Consider the following 26,715-nt stretch of genomic DNA (forward strand, 5'->3'; position numbering starts at 1 on the left):
AGAAGCCCTTTCTGGGGGGTGGCGAGACGTGGGCAGATTTTTTTTGCAGACGGTGAATCATTTAAAACACAATTTCAGCACGGGGCACGCAAGTTACAAATATGCCGGACTGTGAGGGCGGGCACAAGCCGGCGTGAGTAGGTTAAACGTTGAGTTTTATAAGGGCACCACGGGGTGACCAGCCCCTCCCCTCCCACCCAGCCCCACCCCTCCCACCTCCCACCCAGCCCCACCCCTCCCAACCCCCACCCAGCCCCACCCCTCCCACCCCCCACTCAGCCCCACCCTCCCCACCCAGCCCCTCCCCATCCTCCCCACCCAGCCCCTCCCCACCCTCCCCACCCAGCCACTCCCTACCCTCCCTTCCCCACCCAGCCCCTCCCCTCCCCACCAAGCCCCTCCCCACCCAGCCCCACCCCTCCCATTTTTCGATGCACGACGGACGGACGGACACAATAATCCCCTGTGGGCTGGTGGTGTAACCAGGAGGTTCCTACCAGTGATAAGAATAGGGTTGACCCTTTCTGGCAATAAAACAGGAGGTATTATATTTCAACACCACATAGAAACCTTAAGCAAGCAATCAAGTTACTACGTTAACCACACACAGTACTTGTGGTGAACATGCATACAAATATACTCTGATAATAATATATGACGCGTTGTCTTTCAGACCGATTGGTGGCTGCTGACGACCACTGCCGTCAGAAGGGCCTCCGGTAGAGCGAGCTCTATAGGGGCCCTCTATCTCGGGAGGGTGTTTTTGGTCGACTCTTCCATTGTGTCTCTGTGTGTGCCTCTCTCTGCGTGTGTCTGTCTCTCCCCCATGTGTGTGTCTCTCCCTCTGTGTTTGTCGCTCTCTCTGTCTCTCTCTCTCTCTGTGTCTGTGTTTGTCTCTCTCTCTCTCTGTATGTGTTTCTCTCTCTCTGAGCTTGCATTCATTCACACCTGATGACGATTGCTTGTGTTGCAATCGAAACGTCGTATTTTATTTTCTTTCTACGTGACTTTACCGAAAGAACCAAAGAATAATTCCGGCAGTCACGAAAGCTTCTAATCAAGTTTCTTCCATTCAAGGCCAGACGTCTTGGTAATTATTTCAACCGCCGTGCCGGACGATCCTACCGATCCGGCGACCTCTGTATTCATCAAAGAGAAGAGAAAACAAGACCACGGCGTCGTTTTAAAAGTCTACATTTTAATCTGTTTACAACCTGCCTCTGACCCTTCTAAAACACGTTACAAAACAACAAAACAACAAAACCCCCTCAAAAACCGTTTCAACAAATGCCCAACAGTTTCTCTCCAGCTTTAGCGGAGGCACGCGGACCAGAGCCATCGCTCCGCAGGCCAAAGTCTTCTCAAACTCCAGTCCCAGCGGTGTGCTGGCTTTCCTTGGTGACCAAACGCCGAGCATGTGCAGCGCGTAGCGGAACAATCCGTAGACCAATTCAATTAAGTGTTTACGGCAGGGGCGGGGAACCTTTTTTTTCTGCCAAGGGCCATTTGGATATTCATGTAGCATCATTCGCGGGCCATACAAAATTACCAACTTAAAAATTTGCCCGTTTATATTTGGTCAAACGTTTCATTAACTCGCCCCCCTAATGCGATGGGGCTGGAACTGCTTCTCTTTGGGTGAGGCGTGTGGTGATGATGTTAGCCGCTATTGACGATGTTGCAGCTACTCGCAACTGCCTTTTCCAGGTTTGCTCTACCTAGATTGATTGAATTTCGAGTCCCGCCTGCGGTTGCCTTGGCAGGGCCACACCGAATGATTTCGCGGGGCCTTACACGGCCTGCGGGCCGGACGTTCCCCACCCCTGGTTTATGGGGCGCTTGATGCAGAGGGTTCGGGGCGCGAGCCCAGCGGTCATCCTGGTCAAAACTTGCGAATGCATTGGCCAGCTGTGATGACCGCGTGTTAAAGTTATTCGAGAAGGGAAGGTCAATGTATGCTGGCGTCACGTTTAGAAACCCGGCAACTTTGAAAAAAATAATCTCGCAAATTACACAACCGGTTAAAAAACCGCGTGGCAACATCGCCCCCAACCGGCAGCCGAAACATCGTGGCAGCCTCGCGCTACGAGTACGTCGCAAATATCAAACATTTTTAATTGGCATCATTAAAATCAGTAATAGTAGCGGAGACAGGAGTTCGAGAAACACCGCGGGTTTGGATTGACACGTCGTCGCCGTGTTGCCTCGTGCGGGGGGGGGGGAGGGGGGATCACAATCGCCGTTGTCAGATCACCGAGCCGGCATCGCTGCCTGGGATCCTGAGTTCGAGTCCGGGTTTTAAAGCCACACGTGATTCAACCGCATCCCCAAGGGAGAGCGGTCTGCTGGTCTCAGCCCCGGCACACCGTCGAATGCACACAAGTAATTCGGACGTCAATACAAATTTGGTTATCGACCGTTTGCATATTCCATTTTGCGGGTTAGAAAACTTTTTTTAAGTTTCACCATCACCACGTGACGAACCACACTCCTTTAAGGATGTATAAAACGGTTCAGCACCTCGCAGCAGACGGACAGATTTTGACAGGCCTGACCAACCGGGGGCCGGTCTACGCTCTAGACATGTTGTGGTTTCCAGAGGATGTGCACTAAGCTCCCGCGCTCCGTCGCGTTTCACTTTCGTCACGTTGTAACGTGCGTCGCTCCGTGGACGCACCGCGCTTACGAAGCCGGCGACAGCCACGGACAAAACATCGGCGACAAAATATCTCAACTGGTCCTGGGGCTCCCCCAAAGGTCGACTTGGCCTCAAGCGAGTACCCGTGTAGGGTCAGTTAACATCACCCAGTGGTGCTACCCACTCCTCGTGACGTTTGACACGTAGGCTTTCGCGACCAACATCATCCATGATATTCTTGGCTCTTTCGGTAAAGTCGCGTAGAAGGGAAACAATAAAATAATAAAAATATAAAACAATAAAATTCTCACGACGTTTCGACTGTAACACAAGCAATCATCATCAGGTGTGAAAACCACAGCAAGAAAAAAACGCCACTTTTTTCAAATTTTCTTGCTGTGGTTTTCACACCTGATGATGATTGCTTGTGTTGCAGTCGAAACGTCGTGGTAATTTTATTGTTTTATATTTTTATTATTTTATTGTTTCCCTTCTAAGTGACTTTACCGAAAGAACCAAGAATATGAATCCCTGCAGTCACGAAAGCTTTAAATAAAAAATCATCCATTATATATTTTTTTTCATGGGTTAGATCGCGAAAATATAAATCCGTCGTTAACCCACCACCACTCGCCGAAGCCAATGAGTGAGGTTTGTCACGTGAACAAAACGTGTCAATTGGTTTCTACTTCAGCACACCGGCTGTGCGCCGGAGAGGAAAACCCACAACATTTACAATCCGAGTGCCGTGGAGTTTCGCCGGTGACTGCCGCGTTGGCCTTCACAGGTGCTGCGCTAACAGCACTTGCCCCAATGTGGGAGTCTCTGTTTGTTTGCTCTCCCCCAGGAAAAAGCGGGTAAGCGTATTCTTTAGGGTCGCTTCAGAAACTGAGAGTATTGGGTCCAGAATGTCCGCAGGCCGATAGGCTAAGAAATGGGTTTATTGTAGTTGTACGTGGAGAGACTTCTGTCTGTATTACTTTATTGCCCATCACCGTCCATGGTGGGGGGGGGGGAGTGGTGGCACAGTGGTGAGGACGCTGCACTATGAACCTGGCGACCTGAGTTTAATTGCCTAACCATGGCAAACATCAATTGTGGAGGGGGGGGGGGTGGGTTTGGGGGGGCAGTATATGAATTGCTCCTGGGTGCCCCCCTTCACCGACTCGCACTGACCAGCATGGTGAAGTATGGTCAAACAACCCCCGCGACCGACGCTGCACTTGGGAGGCCTTCATCCAGCAGTGGATTAACAAAGGGGTTGAAAATCATCTCACCGATCTTCCACGACGGTGCATGTTGAATTTCGATTTAAAGCTTTCGTGACTGCAATGATTCATCTTCTTTGGTTCTTTCGGTAAAGTCACGTAGAATGAGAATAAAATAAAAGAACCAAAGAAGGTGCATGTTGAGTTTGCGTACGAAGCGACGCAGCTCCTACTCATTCACCGCAATCCTAAATGAAGAAAAAAATAACCACGAGCGAATTTGCCGGGCAGCAGGGCGGCGGCGGCGTAGTGGCAATGCTCGTGCCTAACAGCAAGAAGGGCCTGGGTTCGATTCCCGACTTGGGGAAAACCCGTTCCTTAGCGCAAAGTTCCAAAATTTCTCCCCCTGTTCTGCGCGGGGTTTTCTCCGCGTTCTCTGGTTCCCCCCTCCCCATAGCTAAACGCGTACAAGTCGTACTGGCCAAAACATCACCAAACGTAGGACCCTCCCAGAAACAGACTCAAGTCTTCCAAGACCTAACGTGTGGGCCAAAAAAAAGAATAACGTGATTACAGCGTTCCACTTCCTGGTCAGGCACGTGGAATTAATGATTTTTTTGGTTTCGATTGGCTTTCAAACTCACGTAAAGCCAAGCGCCTCCCACCGGGTCAGATGCCGTTAGATTGCCGGCAAATTCGAAAGTGGGCACATTCACCCACTCCCACGCGTTCGCGCGGAGACTGGCGAGAGAGACGTCAACTCCTGCCCAGAGGGGTTCGTGACAGCCACAGCGCCCACCGCCTCCCGTCCACGGTGAACGTTGCGCGCCCCGAAGCTAAACGAGGCGGCAGAATGTCAAAATCCGTGTGCTGCCCGAGAGCACTACTACTCGGTAAACCCTACACCGCAACGGATTTAAAAAAAAACTAAAATCTATATTGTAAGGTCATTTAATTTCTGTAGAACTCATTTTCGTGTCAATGTAGATTTGAAGTTTTCGTGACTGCAGGGATCCATACTCTTTGGTTCTTTCCATAAAGTCACGTGGGTATAAAAATAATTTATTTTATTTTACACCTACGTGACTTTACCGAAAGAACCAAAGAGCATGATTTTCGTGTGTTTTAGTTTGTCGTTCTTCTCTCCCCACCCCTCCCCCCCCCGCACCTCTGATTAGCACAGTTAGCTACGTACCGTGCGGAAGATGGTCAGCGTACGTACGCGTACGTGTCAACAGCTAGTGGCGCAGCCCTGCAGTGTCCAGCTCTCGCCCCTGCTGGCGGATGGGGCTCCCGCCAGCCGGAGCTCCACGGTGGGAGTTGGCCTACGATTCCACGCTGCCCCGGGCGTGCTTGGAAGAGGCGAGGGCAACCACGACTTGACCCCGCCAAAACGCAACCTTCCGATCACAATACGTAACTGTGGTGGATGCGCTTACACTGCTGGGCGGACAGCGGCGCCAGGAGACGGCATCGACGAACCGGCGACCTCCGTCCATTGAGCTGCCAACCGATACACCACGGCGGCAGGCAACCATCTGCACCTTGCTGGTGTAGCCCCTCCCTGATCACGACGTTTCTAGCACCTTCGCTTGAAATAAAACAACGAATTTCCACCACGTAGCCGAGCACAAAAAAAAATTCCATGCGATAGTGACATCACCACTCCAGATGGGAACGCAATGATATCCATCATCATCATCACCATCATCCATCATCATCATCATCATCGTCGTCGTGGTCACACACCTGAACTCTTGAAGGACACTCTTCTTCAAATAAATATTCGAGGTATCTCCAAAACAGGAGCAGGTCAATAGTGTGAATGTGCTCAAATCAATTTGGCCAATGGTGGAAATTCTGCATTTCTATGGCAAGAGCAAGTCTCTCCAAAGAGCAGCCACTGCTGACTTCTCAGAAAGTAGTACCGTTTTAATGAACCGAAACTAAAAACTAAACTTTTTTTTTTTACTTTTTTTAACCGATCTAAACTAATTTTTCATTTGACCAGATAAGGCCCACTGAGATAAGTAGGTCTTTTTCAGAAGCGAACCCGGCCATCACAAATAATAGCCCAACGAAGTGGCTTAGCTAGCGGAAAAAAAATTATAGCAGCCAAATAATTCTAAACGCGTGACGTTGATTCTAAATGTGGAGGGAAAAACCCGGAGCACCCGGAGATAAATCCACGCGACCACGGGGAGAACATGCAAACTCCAATGATACAGCAGGCGTCAGGTTCGAGATCGAATCCACGACCTCCTGCATACCAGCCGAGGTAGTTAACATTTCGCCACCGTGGCACCTGGAAGGGATGCTGGACTAAGTGGACCCGAACAAAGACTTAAAACTCATAACCTTATAATAATAATCATCATCATTACGAGTCATGCTAATGCAGTGGTTCCCAAAACTTTTCAGGCTGCTGCTAACAGCGGGGTCGTTTAAGAGGAAAGCGCTGCAGAGCGCTATGCCCATTGAACACACCAAGTTACTCTACCGCAAGTAGTTCTTCACCTGGGGTGCACGCTGCACCCACTGGGAGTGCAAGATGCCCTTCATGGGGGTGACAAGACATGGACGGGCTGTTTCAGAAGGTAAATCATCGAAAACGCAAATAAAGCATGGGCACATAAGTTACAACTTACTTTGTTTCGTCAAGGCCTATGCATTTCTTCACAATTATTTTTTTTTACGATTGAGAATCAAAGGGGGTGCAAGGCCACAGTAAACGTTAAGAACCACTGCTCTAGGAACTGCCCCGATGGCAGTGATATAACATCACTACTAGACACGGGTAACAGCACTGCTATAAATGTGGGTCATGCCTCACACATACAGTCAACATGAGCTGGCCCCATAGCTGCAACATAACTCGCGTCCTGTTACAATTACTCCAACATGAATGCAAAAGAGCTTTAAGAAATGTGATAGTAGGAATGGCGAGCCTAGGACCAGACCACCCGGAATGCACCCGATACAGTGATTGCGAGCTAAGCAGCATCGAGCCTGGACAGTGCTTGGATGGGTAATCGACATGCATAACAGGCGTTATAGGCATTGTGGTTATCGGGAAGGCAGTGCAGAAAATCTGTCGCGCATCCCGCACTCCCGCTAAAGCCTTCACCGAACTGCATTGACCAGCGTGAAGTATAATCAAAATCTCACCTGTGGCCCGCAAGGTGTGGGGGAAGGCCCCCTTATGCAGCAAAGGAATGACAAACGGGCACTACGTGAGCACGTGCAGGAGTGAAAGAGCACTCCGAGACGGCGATTAAAACACAGCGTAGTGGTCATCTCCCTCCTCCTACAATGACAACGGCGATATCATGGGAGACCTCTTTTGGCAGTGTAAAAGTATGAAAAATAAAAAATATGCTTTAACCTTTCTGCCAATAAAACAGGTGGTGTTAAGATGTTCAAAGACCAAATAGATGCCGTTTGCAAGGAATCAAGTCTGCATTAACCACACACAGAAGGCAAATGGATTCCGGAAGATCCCGTAGAGCTCACCAAATCGGCCAGAATGGGATTCAAGCCTGCAAAGTCCAGAAGCCTAGTCCTGAAAAAGGCACGTGTCCAGGAAAGGTACCGATTTAAGATCGGAGAAGAGACCATCCCCACTGTCAAAGAGAAGCCTGTGAAGAGGTGGTACAGGGCCGAGCTCAACGACAAGAAGAGTTTGAAGGGGGTGCTCTTGCAAGCCAAGACTTGGATGACATCTCTGGAGAAGAGTGGCCTACCTGGCAAGTTTAAGGCCTGGGGCTACCAACACGGGGTACTCCCCATATTCCTCGGCCCGCTGCTTACCTATGGAGGTACCTCTTTCAACCTGTGGAGGCTCTTAGAGAGGAAAACCAACAACTTCCTCAGGAGATGGACGGCGCTCCCAAGAAGCTTCCGCTCCGTCGGCCCTGTACAAGGCAACGGAAGCTCGCAAGGCCGAGATGCTGCGGGGGACAGCATGGACGAGAGGGTTCGCCAGGCAAGAGATCCAAGTAAGAACGGGTCGCAAGTGGTCAGCCAGCAGAGCGATCGGGGAGGCGGAGGAGTGACCGTAACGCGCGGACATTGTCGGGTCGGTGACTCGAGGAGGCAGGCTGGGCCGGGGATGCACGACCAGGTCAAGCTGGAACAAAGCCGATGGAAAAGGGCGCCGTGGTATAGTGCGGAGGGAGGTCGGAAATGCTGACGAAGAAAGCTGTAGCCGTGAAAAAAAAAAAGGGCAGCTGGACACGCTGGGAGAGCGTACAAGAGAGGGCACTGGCCTAGCAAGACATCTGGAACATGGACGGGCAGCGGATTATGTTTCTGCTCTGCTCTGTGTATGATGTGTTGCCCACACCAACAAATCTCCACACGTGGGGGCTGTTCGCTATGCGGAAGGCCAGCCAGCCTGGAACACGTGGCTCTCCTCCTGCCAAGCAGGTCTGGCAGATGCAAAGTTCAGGTGGCGACATGACCAAATCCTCACTCAGCTGACCGCGGGACTGGAGCAAGCAAGGAGATAGCCAAGACAAGTAACCCAGGGCCCCTGTTTCATTCACTCAAGTCAGGAGAGAGCGCAGCAAGGGGAACACGGAGCAAAGGGATCCTTGCTACAGCAGGTGACTTGGAGATGCTGGCAGACTTCCGGAAGCAGCTTCGGTTCCCAGAGGCGATAGCCAGCACAAGCCTCAGACCGGACATCGTCCTTTGGTCTGGAGGAACCAAGCAGATGGTCCTCATCGAGCTCACAGTGCCACTGGGGGGAGAGGATCGAGGAATGCCCATGAGCGGAGGCTCAGGAAATATCAGTCCCTCATCCCTGAGAGCCAGCAGGATGGACGGGAGTGCATGGGATCTACCAGTCGAGGTCGGCTGCGGGTGCTTCGCAGGACAATCACTCCGGAGGGCCCTGGGGGCTGCTCGGCATCGAAGGGGTGGCAAGGAAGGAGTCGGTGGCCGACGTTTGGCGAGCGGGCAGAAGCGACATCCCGTTGGATCTGGCTGAAGAGGAACGAGCGGTGGCAGAGCCAAACAGGCAGCAGGGAGGAGTCGAGTGGCGGCTCGAGGGGCAAGTTCCAGGCCGCTGGTTCTGCCGTCGAGCCCCCCTGAGGTGTGGTGGGCTAATCGACGAAACACCGGTGAAGGGGGAGGGGGTGCCCACGTGAGAACTCGGTGAAGTCCCCACTCAGCTCAGTACCAGTTAGGGCAGCAGTGCCGTGAACGAGGAAGGGGGGAGCGATTGAAGTGCCATTTGGCCAACAGAAGCCACAGGGAAGTGAGTACCTGTCAGGTGAGCCGGCAGCGATGATCCCCATCACATTTCGGATATGGTCAACATGCAAACAAACATCCTCTGATAATATATGCATTGTTTTTTAAACTGACTGACCACAAGTATTTGTGGTTAATCTATCTTGTGTTTGAACATCTTAACACCTGATGTATTGCCTGAAAGGGTAAACAACTATTCTTATTTTTCAGACTTTCACAATAGCTTCGATACAAACTGAAGTTGTCGGTAAATTAACGCTTAAGATAGTGTTCGGCAGGACACACAAAAGGCGCGCCTATCCGTCAAAGTCATACATCTGTTCATGCGCTTCGCAACAGCATGGTGCACCGGAGTCGCGCGTTCAAACACAACAAGCCGGCGGTGCGACTCCTGAATGGTCTGCCTGTTGCGGCCGACCGTTTCGCATCAACCTCGCGGCCATGGCAGGCGGCCGGCTCCGCTCGCCAACGTGACGGGGAGAAACGGAATCCTTCGATTGAATCGCAACCCCTCCCCCTCCATCCCCCGTCGATCCGTGACAATTCAAACGAATCGCTCCCGGTTGATGGCATTAATCGTTACCATTACAAAACGTTCGTCATGGGCGTACAAACGATGTAAACCACATGTGACTTTCGTGTGGCCACCCCCCACTCTGACCACCCCCCCCCCCATACCCTTCACCGCCCGCTGTGAAAACAGACTCCGCTCCTATGTGCCGTAGCAGGAGCAGCAGTGGCAGCGTCCAGGCCCTGCTGCAGCCTCTGCCTCCTCTCACCTCTCTTGAACCCTCTGCTCCTGATTCTCCGTTCATTTCCAATCCTTTTCCTCTTAAAAAAACATCCCCTGTACATAAAAGTCTCCATCCTTAAACCTCCATCTGTTACTCTCTTGAGTGCCTCACCTCTTCTCCATTTGCCCATTCCATTCCTCTCCCCTCGCCTCTCAACTTTGTCCCGTCCCTCCCCTGTGATGCTTTCGTGATGCCCACGTGCCCTCTGTTACGGTATCTCATTCCTCGGCCCTTGCACACTGCCCGATGCCATCTAAATCACTGGGTTTTTTTGTAACCGTAATAGGTTTTTTGGGGGTTAGATCGCGTAAATATTTAAATGTTGTGTCGTTAAACCCGCCACCACCCGACACAGCCAACTAGTAAGGGTTGTCACGTGAACTGAACGTGGCCAATTCGTCACTAGTACAGCACGCCAGCTGTGTGTTGGAGAGCCAAGCCACAACATTTACAATCTGAGTACGACGTTTCGCCAGTAATTATAACTATATTTATCAGGCGACAGCCAGATTTGTGGAGAAGTCTACCTGTTTCGTTCCTTATATAGAGGCGTAGATGTGGTGACCACGCTTCTGCGCTCTTGCGAAAAGTGTGGGAGGGGGGGTGGATTAATGAGTCAACGTACATTATCCTATCCATTGTGTATTAAAATAGCCGTACCAACGGTAATCCCTATTGAAGTATGGTGGCCTGTAAAGGCAAGCATTTAAACAATGTTTTATTTGATGATTCGCTTCCACGCAGCACTAAGTCGGTAGCTATCTGAACGGTTAAAATTATTCTTATTTCTTTCAATTTCTATAATCAGTATTGGCCAGTAGTAGCTAGTTTTGTACAGAAATTCAACATTATCAAAATCAATTGTGTCCTTGTTGGCACGCGTGTTCTGCTAATGCTGACAGTCGTATTTAGGAGTATTGAATATTTATTTGATGTGCTTTTAGTCTCGTGCTGATCATTCGTTCTGTTTGCCCAACATAGCATTTGCCACAAATGCAGTTAATCCTGTACACACCTTCTGTTGATAGCTTCGGTAATACATCTTTTGTACCAGATATTAATTTCTGTATTTTATGTACCGTGCCAAAATCTGACTTGGATGTGTTGTTTTTCCAAACATCTGGCGAGTTTCATAATTAAGGTTTTTGGGTTAGATTGCGTTATATATCAATGTGTCGTAACCCTCCACCACCCGACACGGCCAAACAGTAAAAAATGTGACATGTTTACAAAAGACAAATAGTTCACTACTTTAGCCCACCGGTGTGTTGTAGAGTGAATCAATATCATTAAAAATTTTGAGTACGACGTTTCGCTAGAAATTACATCCAGCATCATCGGGCAATTTGCCAGAATGGTGAGGCCCTCCACTTGTTCCCGGTCCTAAATAGAGCAGCAGGGTGACGTCATCTTTTAACTCAATCTGGTGCAGTGATAAGGCAGAGAGAGGGAGGGTATTGTAATTATAAAATAGATTGGTAATCATTCCATTGTTATTCGTTGGTATTTGTTTCCCCTATAAGGAATTGTAATATATATTTTATTCAATAATGTGCTTCCAGGCCACACTAAGCCTGTAGCTGTCAGAGCGATTAAAGTTATTTGTATTTCTCTCAATTTCAATGGATTTCCATCATTAGACCTCCTTTGCCAGTACCAAAATATTTGCATGTTTGCATTTTGACCACAAGTATTGTGGTTAATGCACACATGATTGCTTGTAAAAAGGTTTCAGTTTTGTTGCCAGAAAAAAGGGGAAAAACCCTATTATTATTATTTCAATGGATTCTCTTAGTCTTGGCCAGTAATAATTAGTTTTACACAACACTTCAACGTTATCAAAATCAATTGATTGGCAGAGCATACTTGTCATGCCGACAGTTTTGTTTGAGATCATTTAATATTTTCTTGGTGTTCTTTTAGTCTTACGCTGATGTTACGTCACGTATGACCAATATAGCATCTGCCACATAAACAATTAATCCAATATACACCTTCTGTTAGTAATTTAGGCAATTCGCCTTTAGTGCAAGATACTAGTTTTTTAATTTTGTGTACTGTACCAAATCTTACTTTAATGTTTTGCTTTTGCAAAACACGGGCTAATTCGTCAGTTACTCCTGAGATATACGGTATTTTAATTGTTTGAACAATATGATCGCTTTCAGCAGTGTTACATTGCGTTCGTGATTTGGCATTCAGTGCAATGTTAATTCGAGCATTATCGTAGCCATTCTGTCGAATAGCTTCTTTAACATGTTTGATCTCTCTCACTAGACTTTAACCATCTGACACTGTTTTAGGCCGATGTATGAGCGTCTTGATAAGAGAGGATTTCTGAGCTGGGTGATGTGTGATCTGCATTCAGATAGGCACCAGTGTGCGTTTGCTTTCGGTAAATGCCGTGTTATTTTGCCATTTAGACCATGTCCAAGCAAAATATCTAGGAACGGGAGTGTTATTCACCTCCATTTCCATGGTGAACTGGATGGCAGGGTTTTGTGCATTGAGATGATTTAGAAAATCATGAAGTGCACCATTACCATGTGGCCAGACAACCAAAGTGTCATCAACATATCTAAACCAAAAATATGGTTTTAATGTGCTCGAGGGAAGTGCTTTTGTTTCAAAGTTTTCCATGTACAGATTTGCTATAGCAGGACATAAAGGAGAGCCCATTGGTGGCGTCTTCCTTTTGTTTAAAGAAATCACCTCTCCATAAGAAGTGTTATTTAAACAATGATCAGCTAGTTTCGGGTTATCTTTTGGTAAACCTGTATTCTTTACTAGTGTAGAGGAGTAGTGGAGGACGTCATGTCACTCAGGGGGGGGTGAAAAGGGATGACGTCAGAGGTTACGGGGGATATATAAGGGAGAACCCGTGACGTAGAGGTCGTCGCGAAGGGCCAGGAACGGAGAGAGTTAGGGAGTCGGGGTCGAGGGTAGGGGGAATTAGCGCCAGGCTAGGGTGACTTCACCCGGCCGACCGAGTTGGATGATCCCTCGGTCGGTGCTGGAGGGGGGAGATCATGTATAGCCTGGGTGGAGCTAGGGACCTCCCAGTATCCTTTCCCCTGGGGAGATATTAATGTTGTTACTTATTAGGCGTAAGACTTTAATAAGTTACCGGCAGTAGCCCTTAATAAACCTTGGCATCAGCCCCGACAAAAGAACCGTGTCAGCGTCGTCAGTTGCACCTCAACACTAGTGTATCGAGTAATTTAAGCGACTCGTTCACTGGAACCTTAGTGAATAGAGAAATCACATCAAAACGTACCATAATATCACTTGTGTTACGTTTGATATCTTTAGTCAGATTCACAAGATGTTCTGAATTTTTTATAAAGATGTCCTACCGATGTAGGGCTGTATTTGTTTAGTTATATATTTTGCTAATTTATGTGGCAGAGCCAATTGTACTATGGGTCGTAAGGGGATGCCGATTTTATGAACCTTTGGTAGCCCATACAATCTCGGTGGTTTTGAGGCCCTTGGCTTAATTTGGTTTTGCTCATTCTTAGGGAATAATGCATTTGCAATGATTGCAGTAGTCTTACGTTCAAAATAATTAGTTGGATATCGTTTAATTTTAATGTAGGTACTTTCGTCTAGTAAATATTTCGTTTTATAATCATAATCGCCTGGTGACATCACTACAGTAGTGCGGCCTCTATCAGCTGCCAGGATTTGAATATCTTTATGTAATCGGAGCTCTCTTAAGGCCTTTGGTTCGTTCAAGCTAATATTTACTTTTGGAACTTTGATATTCTCAATTATGTTGGCAACCTCGTGTCTAGTCATCTCTGCCTCATTATGTGGAAGGAGTCTTACTGCTGATTCTACCTCAGCAATTATCCCATCCACTGGAATTGTCCGTGGGGTAACGGCAAAGTTAAGGCCTTCAGAAAGGACGGAAATCATGTCACTGGTTAAAACAGTGTTAGTTAAGTTCATTAGGGTTTTGTTTTTAAATTCTTCGTTTTTAGTAGGGAATTGTTTATTATGAAGCCTAGATAATGTATTCATTTGGCTAGTTTTTGTTAGATTAAACACATTATCAGCCGATTGTTGTTACAGTATCGATTATATTCCAATAATGCATGGATACACTATTGCTTATATCTAGGTGCAACTGCCTTAGAGATTCCGAAATGTAAGATAATTCACTCCTGTTGTGCTGTATTCTCTCTATTAATAATAATTCGCTAGCTTTGTGTGGCTAGTTTATCAGTTGCTCCCGCAATGTACAGTATTGTGATCATTGTATTCACTTGGGCAGTTTTGGCATTCAATGCCCTGTTGATTTGTGCATCATTGTAACCGTTCATTTGCAGCGCTTCTTTAACATGTTTAATTTCACTTCTCACACTCACCATCTGACACTTTATTAGCTCGATGAATGAGCCTCTTCATAAGAGCAGATTTATGTGCGGGGTGATGGTGTGACTCTGCATTCAGATAGGCATCAGTATGCATTTTCTGTTGGTAGACGCTGTGTTATTTTACCATTTCGACCCCGTCCGAGCAGAATATCCAGAAATGGTAGAGTTCTGTCAGCTTCCACTTCCTTGGTGAACTGAATGGATGGGTTTTGCGAGTTGAGATGATTTAGAAATGTGTTAAGTGTATCTTTGCCGTGTGGCCAGACCACCAATGTGTCATCCAGATATCTAAAGCAAGCAGAGGGTTTTAGTGTGCTTTAAGATATTGCTTTTGTTGCAAAATATTCCATGTACAAATTCGCTATCCGTTGCTCCTTTTTGAAACCGCTTTTTCAACTTTGTAAGGAGCCTTGAGCTCAGGCACTCTATAAATATAAACTAAGATAAGATCTTTCCATTCTTTATGGTCTCTCTTCCCCGTCCCGATAAATTGTCCCATCCATTATATCCTTGACTCTACTCCCCTTCCTGTGGTGTAGCCGCCGGGAAAAAGTTGCAAGTGCTTTTTTTTTAAGCACAGAAATGCCTGTCCAACTACACGTTGTCCGCAAACGTTTCATGCACTGTCAAAATTCTAATTGTGTGGCAATCTGGGCCAAGTCAACATAACTGCACACACACGCGTGCACACACGCACACACATGCGCAGACACACGTGCGTACACACACGCGCATGCGGGAGCGTACGAGTCCAGTCCCACTAAACCTCCACGGTGCAGGCACAAATCCCATCATGCCTTGCGTGCACCTCCCATTAATGCCTTGCGTGCATGCCGTGTAACAGCCGCATTGAATGAGCAACGCTCTCAGTGTTGTCCAGACCGCCAACTCAAGGGCTGAATGTGCGACCCCCCTGATCACTGTTTAGGCCAGCCACATCTACAAGGTGGAAAAATGTGGCCGTCCCAACATGCTGCTCAGCGGAACAGAGACCCAATAGGAAGCATTGAAAACAGAGAGGGCTGCGAACCGGCTCCGTCCTAACTAGGTTCGGGATGGCCACACTTTTGGGATGGCTGGGCGGGCGTTTCATAGGCTACGGAAACCACTTTGGATCCGGGAGCTGGACACTAAGCAGCTGGAAAGGAATTCGCTGACATTTGAGCACGTATGCCAGAGACATTTTCTGTGAATTTAGTGACAAGGCAGGAAAGGCAATGCACACGTCCGTAAGTGGTGCAAACGGGAATCAGGAAAGTGAAGGTTGCGCTGCAGTACATGTGTGCAGGATGTTAGAGGGCCGATTACCGTGACCTGCGATGGAGTGGTCTCCACGAGTCCGGTGATCTAGGGGAGGAAAACACCGAAAATCAAATGGTGGGATACTGTTGTCAGGTGCACATCTATGGGTCTCTGTGTGAGTCTGTGGTTCTCGAGGAGTCTGTGGTTTTCTGTGTGAGCATGTGTGGGTCTCGGTGTAAGTCTGTGGATCTCCGTGTAAGTCTGTGTGTCTCGGTGTGAGTCTGTGGGTCTCGGTGTGAGTCTGTGGGTCCCGGTGTGAGTCTGTGGGTCTCGATGAGTCTGTGGCTCTCTGTTTGAGTCTGTAGGTCTCGGTGTGAGACTGCGTTTTTCTATCCAAGTTTGTGGGTGTCTGCGTGAGAGTGTGGGTCACTTCTAAGAGTCTTCGAGCGTATTTCCAGGACACCGTTAAGTGCAGAGCTTGGGAGGTCGCTCTGCGCGTACTGTGCAGAAGCAGTGGGTAGAAAGCATTGGTTGCAAGGTGTGGTGGTCACATGAATGGCTTTGGACCCCAGGGTTTGGCGGAGTAGGTGGGTGGGTAGGCGTTGAGCTCTGGGTTGGCGGTGGCGACCGATTCCCAGAATCGATTCTCAGAATCGGCCGCGGGCGAACGCGGCGATCACGTCCAGGGCGGCGGCGTCGAAGCCGCACACGTGAAGCACGCCGGCGTCGTCGGCGTCGCCGGCGGCCACCGCCACGTCGCGGGTGAGGGTGCACACGACCAGCCTCGATGCCAACCCCGTCTCCTACGGCCGCCGCGGCACCGGGGAGGGTAGCGGGCAGTCGAGATTCGTCCGCTAACGGCTAACGAGCGACGCCCACCCAGGGGCGTTCGTACACTTATACTATCTGTTAAAATGATTTTAACCGGGTGTAAGGCCCCCACTGAGCTGCTTAGCTCTTTTCCAGAAGTGACGTGGCTGTCGCAAACGATAGCACGACGAAGTGGCGCATCGTCGCCGTCGTGCGGGAATTTGCAGCAGCAGCCAAAAGACTCTGGACGCGTGTTTATAAACGTGGTGGGGAAAGAAAAAAAAATCAGAGGACTCGAAGGAAAAATCCACGCGACCACGGGCAGAACATGCAAACTATATACAGCAGGCATCAGCGTCACGATCGAACGCACGGCCTCCTGTACACCGGGCAAGGTAGTTAACATCCCGCCATCATGGACTGTTCATTGTCACGCGCGGCGTGTCGGCCAGCAAGACGCATGCCATCCGCCGCAACTTTCCGGTGGTGGGTTCTGGAATAATGCCACACAGCGAGTTGATTTTTATTTAACGATGTGAGAGCTCAAGAGACCAGGTTGAGGCCTCGTTTGCAACAGTGAGCTGGGGCATTGCGCACAGCGTGATCCCAACAAGGGTGAAAGTAGGGGCAAGAGTTAACAAGAGATAACATGACGATACCATGAGGGGTGATGGAGATTACATTTAGCCAGTTTTTTTGTTTATTTGCATGAGAACAGTTAACGCTAATTAGTGGCTATCTAATAACGGACAAACCCTTCAATAATCCAAAAATATTACTCCTAATATAAACCTGTTCGTGTTAAAAGTAAAATGTTAACATGTTGAGGGCAGAGGAGCGACGCTCACAACAACGAGCGGAGGGCCGGGCGGGCTAAACCACAGCGAGTTGGCACAGCACGGGGCACAGGTGGTTTATCGGCCAGTCATCTCAGTCAATCCATGGCACCTACTGGGTCTGTCCCGTGCCCTCTTGGCGGGCATTCGACACTTCACGTGGCCTTAAAGTGCAAATAGCCTGGCACAAGCGCCGTGGTGATGTTACCGCCACTTTGTGGCGAATAGCGGCTGTTGTTGTGGGAATATCTGGTGCGGTTAGAAAAAGGACACGGGGGATATTGCCGAGCGGCGATGGCAGCGTCACCGAATAATGTCGTCTCTTTCAGCAGGCCTGAGCGGCGCACGGGGTGGGGGGGGGGGAAATTAGTGGGGGGGGGGGGGGGGGTCGGGGGTCGAACCTTGCGGTATTCCTGCAGGGCGGCGGTCGGGTCGACGGCTCCCCAGGTGGCCTTGCTGTCGGTGAGAACCAGGAAGACATCGACGGGCGTCCCCGTGTCACGCGCCCACACCAGGGGCTGTGCGCAGTCCGTCACACCACGCGGGACCTGCCCAAACGCCGAGGCGGGCACCACGGCGGCTCGGAGATGTTAACTACCTCGCCTGGTATGCGGGAGGGCCGTGGGGTCGATCCCGACCCTGACGCCACGGTGGCTAGGAGATGTCAACTATCTCGCCTGGTACACAGGAGGTCGTGGGGTCTATCCCGACCCTGACGCCACGGTGGCTAGGAGATGTCAACTATCTCGCCTGGTATACAGGAGGTCGTGGGGTCTATCCCGACCCTGACACCACGGTGGCTAGGAGATGTTAACTACCTCGCCTGGTATGCGGGAGGGCCGTGGGGTCGATCCCGACCCTGACGCCACGGTGGCTAGGAGATGTTAACTACCTCGCCTGGTATGCGGGAGGGCCGTGGGGTCGATCCCGACCCTGACGCCACGGTGGCTAGGAGATGTTAACTACCTCGCCTGGTATGCGGGAGGGCCGTGGGGTCGATCCCGACCCTGACGCCACGGTGGCTAGGAGATGTCAACTATCTCGCCTGGTACACAGGAGGTCGTGGGGTCTATCCCGACCCTGACACCACGGCGGCTAGGATATGTTAACTACCTCGCCTGGTATGCGGGAGGGCCGTGGGGTCGATCCCGACCCTGACGCCACGGTGGCTAGGAGATGTCAACTATCTCGCCTGGTATACAGGAGGTCGTGGGGTCTATCCCGACCCTGACACCACGGTGGCTAGGAGATGTTAACTACCTCGCCTGGTATGCGGGAAGGTCGTGGGTTCGATCCCGACCCTGACGCCTGCTGCTGTGTTTTTTGCATGCACTGGAAGATGCCGTCGCATGGCTCTGCGGCTACGTGGGCTCGCGTCCACTCACGTAGCATTGACACGCGTACGTGTACATTTTAATCATTCGTTTTCTCGTGTATCTGGTGCTCTGTGTAAAAGTTACATGTAAAAGCATTCAGTTTAATGCGTAGGCTTTAAACACGTAGGCTTTCGCGACCAATATCCATAATACAACATTTTTTGGGGTTAGATCGCCTAAATATATAAAAGCATTTGCATCTCTCTCTCCCCATGGTCGGATGGATTTTTCTCTATGTCCTCCGGTTTTTCCCTCCACACTGGGAATCAACGTCACGTGTTCAGAGCATTTGGCTGCTGATGTAAATTTCCGCGTGATAAGGCACTTCGTTGAGCTATCATTTGTGGCCAGGTAACTTTTGAAAAAGACCTCAATAGGTCAGTGGGCACTTACCTGGTAAATAAACAAAAATGTTTAAATAATTTATTTTACCCGTAATAATAATAATGATAGTTTGCACTTATTAAGCGCCTTTAACCGTCGCCAGGAAAGCGGAGATCAATGCGTTTTAGGAACCATTATGGAAAACAGTCTACTCCACGATTGGGCTTTTAACCCAGGTGAGGAGCTTTAGCCACAGCACAGAGAGGTGGCAAGGTGCGCAGGGCGGCTACAGGGCAGCGAGTTGCCACAGAGCGCGGCACGGGTGGCGCATCTGCCGGTCATCTCGGTCAGTCAACCTATAGGCCCTGGGTCTGGCCAGTGACCTCCTTTCAGCCACGCTTTGAGTGGTAGCCTCAAAAGTGCAGGTGCTGCCGGCGAAGTCGCCGCCATTGACAGTCATTTGCCGGAGAGAGCGGTGGTGCAGCCAGCGGTTAGGGCGCCGCGCTACGAGCCCGGCGTTCCGAGTTCGACTCCCGCTCAAGGCCAACACCGGTGACAATTATTTGAACCGGTCCTGGGCCTCTCCTAGGTTGCCTCAGCCTCAAATGAGTACATGGTGAGGTGTGTAGTAAACATCGTCACCGGGGAGACAAAGGCGACCGGGTGTGGTGCTGGCCACCCACCCCCTCGTGCGCCGTGTCGGCCTTCGTAGGTGCTACTCGCTAACAGCACTTTCCCCAACAAGTCTGCTAAGGCTACACGGGGGCGAAGATCTTTGTCTTTTTTTGCAGTGGTTTAGCATCACCGTGCTAGGAACCCGACAGCCAGAGTTCAACTCTCGGCCGCTGTTAACGCATCGTTGGCAAGCAGCATCTCGTTTTGACCATGGGCCCCCCGTTGACTCAAGTCTTTTCTTTCTTTAAAGCGCACCTAGCCTGGCACAAGCACTGCGTGGGCAGCGGCACCGTCACCTAGCGGCGAACGGCCGTTGCCGCTGTTTTTAGCAGGAGACGTCCGGCGCCCACCTGGTCCATGATCCTCAGCACCTGGTCGAGCCGTAGGGTGGGGTCGATGGGCAGGGGGAGGAGCGTGTGCGAGAACGCCAGCAAGGTGGCGCTCGGCTCCGTGTTGACGATCACCTGCAATCCCGCATGCGCGCGGACGCAAGCTGAAGCGACGTAGTGCCCCGCCGTACATGGGCAGCCGTGCTAATCGGAGGTGCGGGGGGAAGCGCAACAAACTGAAGACGACACAACCGGACGACAAAAGTACATGCTGAACCAGGGGTGGGCAGATTTTTTTTGGGACTCGCGGGCCACGATGGGTTCTAAAATTTGACAGAGGGGCCGGGCCAGGAAACAGATGGATGGAGTGTTTGTGTGAACTTATATATAAATGACGTGTTAAAAAATCATTGCGTGAAAGGATTTGGCCTCTAACAGGTAGCAAAGCATTTAGTTGCAAGGCAATTGAACAAATTGCACGAACGTGAACAATACAAAAAACGTGTCGTGACTCCCGGTCAAAGTGCGCCATCTAATGGGGGAAATGGGGGCATTACAGGAGAAAGGTAAAATTTAATTTAATAATAATAATATTTGGACAAGTTCGGCGGACCGGATTAAAAAGCCCAACGGGCCGTACTTTGCCCACGTCTGTGCTAAACGATGAAAACTCACGCGCGCACAATGACCTGCCGTATAGTCCGTAACAGACCGTTGGGGCGAGTGCTGTTAGCGAGCAGCACCTATGAAGGCCGGCACGGCACACTGGGGGGTGGATGGTCAGCACCGCGCCCGGCCGCCTTTGTCTCCCCAGTGGCGATGTTCACGCATCTCACCAGGTACTCATTTGAGGCTGAGTCGATCTAGAGAAGGCCCAGGAGCGGTTGAGACAATCGTCACCGGTGGTGGTGGCCGTGAGCGGGAATCGAACTCGGGTCGCCGGGTTCGCAGCGCAGCGCGCTAACCGCTACACTACCGCTCCCCCCCCCCCCCGCCACATACACACACACACACGTGGATTCTGAAACGCTATCCATGGCGCATTTGTCCTCGTGAAGTATTTAATTAATTTGTAGCGTTCGAGGCAGGCGCACGCCGGAAGCGGCGCGCTCCGTAGACCGTGACAACACCGCGGGGTTCGGATAGCGGCTCTGCCGGGAGGGGGGGCTGGGGGCGGGAATGCGTCCGGTTATTACTCCGGCGCGAGTTCTCAACAGGGGTGCACGTAACTTCACGCTGAAGTTTCGCTCGGATCGAATCGTTTTTTTACGAGCGCTGCCGTAGTTGCCATGATTGTAAAGCATTAAACGGCAGGGGTTTAAAATATGAAAATTATATCGGCAAAGATTTGTTTTTTTGGCAGCAAAAAAGTGGCGCAATGGGTCAATACGCTTAAGCGAAGTGCGCTACGAACCCGGTGGCCTGGGATTTTAAACCCAACCGAGGCTAACGTCAGTGGCGAGTGATGGTGGTACCCATCCCCACCCCCCCCCCGACCCCTTCCCCAACATGCGCTCAACAAAAGAACCCCACACCGCGTGTGGCACGTGGTGAAAAATCCCTACGGAAAAAAATCCACGGTCAAAAATCCGCGGTCAAAAATCCGCCCACGTCACTTTTGAGGGCACGCCGGCGCTTCAGCTCGTCGCACACTCTGCCGTGCACAGGCCCCTCTCGTCTCGTCCACGCGGCCCCTGCTGCGTCTCTCACACCAGGCTAAATGATGAACCAGGTCGGTGTGCACTCGTGGCTTTGTGCGTGCGTCGCTCGCTGCCTGTGCGGACGGCCGGGTCTTGAAAAAGAAAACGCAAATTTTTTTTTTTTTTTTTAACCGCGCGTGTGCCCAGTTCTTTTTTGAACCGGTGGCTCTGGGCGAAGGCCGAGAGCTATCGCGGACGCGACGCTGCACGCCGCACGCGCGCCCCCGCCGCGTTTCGTTGGCTCCGTCTCACCAGGCTGAGAGCGGCCGCCAGGGTCTTGGCCATGAGCACCGGGGTGCCCAGCACGCCGCCGCACATCGAGATGCTCACGTCCACCGCCAGCAGGAAGCGCCTGCCCGTCGGCTGCACAACCTGGACCGCAAAGGTTCAGGACGACATCGACGATGACATCAACGATGACATCCACGATGAGATCCGCGATGACATCCAAGATGTCATTGCGGATGTCATTGTGGATGTCATTGTTGATGACATACACAATGACATCCGCGATATCATTGCGCGGATGTCATTGTGGATGACATGCACCCACCCCCGCCCCCACCCCACATCCCCCTCCCCCTCCCCGACCTGCATGGAGGAGTAGAAGGTGGCGTCCAGGGCCTGCAGCACCGCCGGGTTGGGCCTCCACTTGAGCCGCCCCTTGCCAGCTTGGCCACGCTCGTAGGTCCTCAACGCCACCAGCACGTGGAATGGGTGCACGCGGGCCTTGTGGTGGGGGGCGGGCGGGCGGGTGGTAGCGGTCACGGGCAATTGGAGACGGGTAGCGTTCCCTCACTTCACTGTCAATGACTGGTGGTCTGGTGTATTTGTGCGCGTGTGGTTGGGGAGCGGTAGTGTAGTGGCTAGCGCACTGCCCCACGAACCCGGCTATGGCCCGAGTTCGATTCCCGCCCACGGCCAACACCGGTGACGATCATCTGAATCGGTCCTAGGCCTCCTCTAGGTCGACTCAGCCTCAAATGAGTAACCGGTGCGGTGTGTAAACATCGGCACTCGGGAGACAAAGGCGGCCGGGCGTGGTGCTGGCCACCCACCCACTTCGTGCGCCGTGCCGGCCTTCATAGGTGCTCGCTAACAGCACTTGCCCCAACGGTCTCTTACAGGCTACACGGGGGATCTCTGCATTTGGAGGGGAGTACAGTCGATGCATCTGCCGGTCATCTCAGTCAGTGAACCCATGGCCCCTGCTGGGTCTGTCCCGTAACGTCCGGCAGTGGATTTTCCTGCATTGTCCTCGCCCACCGCGTAGCGCAGCCCCGCAACTGCCTACGACGTCCTGGCATACACGAGAGTCGTTCATCCAAGCACCGTCTCCCACCGCCGCACTAGCCCCCATCACTCTTCCTCCCTACTACGCCTCCTCGAACCCCATCTATCCGTGCTTCATCGCTCTGCTCCTATCGTTAAGGCGCGGTTTGATTTTGCTGCTTTAAATGTCCACGTGATGAAAAGCCGCTTCGTTGAGCTATCATTTGTGGCCAGGTCGCTTCTGAAAAATAAGTTTACATCTCAGCGAGCTTTACCTGGTAAGATGCAAAATAACTTAGTTGTATTCACAGTGATTTGTCTAACTTTCCTAAACTTTGCACTGCTATCGTGCTTTTCGTGTCATTTGTTGCTGTAACGTTCTGACCCCGTGCCACCTACTGGACATCTGTGAAAAATAGCTCTCATCATATTCTTCCTCCGAGGATAAATACAATAGAGGGACTCCTCTGCTTACGAACGAGTTAGGTTACAGAAGTCTGTTCGTCAGACCAACTTTACTCCTGTCGATTCCAAATGTGTTGTACGGCGTGTACACGAAACACAAGGAATGGCTTAATAAGTTGTATAATCTCGACTTAAAGCTTTCGTGACTGCAGTAATTCATACTCTTTGGGTCTTTCGGTAAAGTCACGTAGAATATTTTAATATTATTTTTCTATCTACGTGACTTTACCGAAAAACCCAAAGAGTTTGTATAATCTCCTGTAGACGTAGATGCCACTGGTTCTTCACGTTCTGCAGATGTAGATGCCACTGGTTCTTCATGTTCTGTAGATGTAGATGCCACTGGTTCTTCACGTTCTACAGATGTAGATGCCACTGGTTCTTCATGTTCTGCAGATGTAGACACCACTGGCTCTTCACGTTCTGCAGATGTAGATGCCAATGGTTCTTCACGTTCTGTAGATGTAGATGCCACTGGTTCTTCATGTTCTGCAGATGTAGATGCCACTGGTTCTTCGTGTTCTGCAGATGTAGATGCCACTGGTTCCTCATGTTCTGCAGATATAAATGCCACTGGTTCTTCACGTTCTGCAGATGTAGATGCCACAGATTCTTCACGTTCTGCAGATGTAGATCCCACTGGTCCTTCACGTTCTGTAGATGTAGATGCCACTGGTTCTTCAGGTTCTGCAGATGTAGATGCCACTGGTTCTTCATGTTCTGCAAATATAGATGCCACTGGTTCTACACGTTCTGCAAATGTAGATGCCACTGGTTCTTCACCTTCTGCAGATGTAGATGCCACTGGTTATTCAGGTTCTGCCGATGTAGATGCCACTGGTTATTCACGTTCTGCAGATGTAGATGCCACTGATTCTTAATGTTCTGCAAATGTAGATGCCACTGGTTCTTCACCTTCTGCAGATGTAGATGCCACTGGTTATTCACGTTCTGCAGATGTAGATGCCACTGGTTATTCACGTTCTGCAGATGTAGATGCCACTGATTCTTAATGTTCTGCAGATGTAGATCCCACTGGTTCTTCACCTTCTGCAGATGTAGATGCCACTAGTTCTTCACGTTATGTAGATGTAGATGCCACAGGTTCTTCACGTTCTGTAGATGTAGATGCCACTGGTTCTACACGTTCTACAGATGTAGATGCCACTGGTTCTTCACGGTCTGTAGATGTAGATGCCACTGGTTCTTCACGTTCTGTAGATGTAGATGCCACTGGTTCTTCATGTTCTGCAGATGTAGACACCACTGGCTCTTCACGTTCTACAGATGTAGATGCCAATGGTTCTTCACGTTCTGTAGATGTAGATGCCACTGGTTCTTCATGTTCTGCAGATGTAGATGCCACTGGTTCTTCGTGTTCTGCAGATGTAGATGCCACTGGTTCCTCATGTTCTGCAGATATAAATGCCACTGGTTCTTCACGTTCTGCAGATGTAGATGCCACAGATTCTTCACGTTCTGCAGATGTAGATCCCACTGGTCCTTCACGTTCTGTAGATGTAGATGCCACTGGTTCTTCAGGTTCTGCAGATGTAGATGCCACTGGTTCTTCATGTTCTGCAGATATAGATGCCACTGGTTATTCACGTTCTGCAGATGTAGATGCCACTGGTTCTTCACCTTCTGCAGATGTAGATGCCACTGGTTATTCACGTTCTGCAGATGTAGATGCCACTGGTTCTTCATGTTCTGCAGATATAGATGCCACTGGTTATTCACGTTCTGCAGATGTAGATGCCACTGGTTCTTCACCTTCTGCAGATGTAGATGCCACTGGTTATTCACGTTCTGCAGATGTAGATGCCACTGGTTATTCACGTTCTGCAGATGTAGATGCACTGGTTCTTCACGTTCTGCAGATGTAGATGCCACTGGTTATTCACGTTCTGCAGATGTAGACGCCACTGATTCTTAATGTTCTGCAGATGTAGATGCCACTGGTTCTTCATGTTCTATAAATGTAGATTCCACTCGTTCTTCACGTTCTGCAGATGTAGATGCCACTGGTTCTTCACGTTCTGTAGATGTAGATGCCACTGGTTCTTCACGTTATGTAGATGTAGATGCCACTGGTTCTTCACCTTCTGCAGATGTAGATGCCACTAGTTCTTCACGTTATGTAGATGTAGATGTCACTGGTTCTTCACGTTCTGTAGATGTAGATGCCACTAGTTCTACACGTTCTACAGATGTAGATGCCACTGGTTTTTCACGGTCTGTAGATGTAGATGCCACTGGTTCTTCACGTTCTGTAGATGTAGATGCCACTGGTTCTTCACGTTCTGCAGATGTAGATGCCACTGGTTCTTCACGTTCTGTAGATGTAGATGCCACTGGTTCTTCACGTTCTGTAGATGTAGATGCCACTGGTTCTTCAGTTCTGCAGATGTAGATGCCACTGGTTCTGCACGTTCCACAGATGTAGATGCCACTGGTTCTTCATGTTCTGGAGATCTAGATGCCACTGGTTCTACACGTTCTGTAGATGTAGATGCCACCACCGCCATCTATTGCACGGCAGTTGAACTTACGACTCTCGGTCCGAACAGGCAACTAGACATACGGACCAGGTTTGTTCGTGTTTCTGAATGTTCCTAAGTCGAATGTCCGTAAGTAAAGGAGTCCCTGAACTCTGATACTGATCTGGACGCGTGTTAATGTCGTCCGTCGAAGCTATGCTAAAAAGTTCTCTCCGGCCATCGGCAAGAAAAGGTTTCCCGCTCCCCTCCCTTGCCCCCGCCTGAACGGTTCCTGGGGGGGAGCGCAGCGTCACACCCAGCGCAGCGTCACACCCAGCGTGGCTCCCCACCCAGCGTGGCTCCCCACCCAGAGCGGGTCCCCACCCAACGTGGCTCCCCACCCAGAGTGGCTCCCCACCCAGAGTGGCTCCCCACCCAGAGTGGCTCCCCACCCAACGTGGCTCCCCACCCAGCGTGGCTCCCCACCCAGAGTGGCTCCCCACCCAACGTGGCTCCCCACCCAGCGTGGCTCCCCACCCAGCGAGGCTCCCCACCCAACGTGGCTCCCCACCCAGAGTGGCTCCCCACCCAGCGAGGCTCCCCACCCAGAGTGGCTCCCCACCCAGCGAGGCTCCCCACCCAGCATGGCTCCCCACCCAGCGTGGCTCCCCACCCAGCGTGGCTCCCCACCCAGCGAGGCTCCCCACCCAACGTGGCTCCCCACCCAGCGTGGCTCCCCACCCAGCGAGGCTCCCCACCCAGCATGGCTCCCCACCCAGCGTGGCTCCCCACCCAGAGTGGCTCCCCACCCAACGTGGCTCCCCACCCAGCGTGGCTCCCCACCCAGCGTGGCTCCCCACCCAGCGAGGCTCCCCACCCAGCATGGCTCCCCACCCAGCGTGGCTCCCCACCCAGAGTGGCTCCC

At 50.8% G+C, this 26,715-nt stretch overlaps 1 protein-coding gene across 2 annotated transcripts in view; it reads right to left on the reverse strand.

Annotated features, from left to right (window-relative positions):
* Positions 1-1,178: 1,178 nt before the first annotated feature.
* Positions 1,179-26,715, reverse strand: part of RO60 (Ro60, Y RNA binding protein) — a 46,536-nt gene continuing 20,999 nt past the window's right edge. For both annotated transcript variants that reach the window (XM_076053065.1, XM_032976341.2), the window contains exons 7-11: positions 22,165-22,302; positions 21,826-21,945; positions 19,895-20,008; positions 17,571-17,717; positions 1,179-16,326 (exon numbers count right to left, since the gene is read on the reverse strand). In XM_076053065.1, coding sequence (XP_075909180.1) covers positions 16,171-16,326; positions 17,571-17,717; positions 19,895-20,008; positions 21,826-21,945; positions 22,165-22,302 — 675 coding nt within the window. In that variant the 3' untranslated portion in view covers positions 1,179-16,170. The remainder of the gene's footprint in view (positions 16,327-17,570; positions 17,718-19,894; positions 20,009-21,825; positions 21,946-22,164; positions 22,303-26,715) is intronic.

Source organism: Petromyzon marinus, chromosome 59 (assembly GCF_048934315.1).
Source record: "Petromyzon marinus isolate PM22_M1 ecotype Great Lakes invasive population chromosome 59, UKy_Petmar_22M1.pri1.0, whole genome shotgun sequence".
Lineage (NCBI taxonomy): Eukaryota > Metazoa > Chordata > Hyperoartia > Petromyzontiformes > Petromyzontidae > Petromyzon > Petromyzon marinus.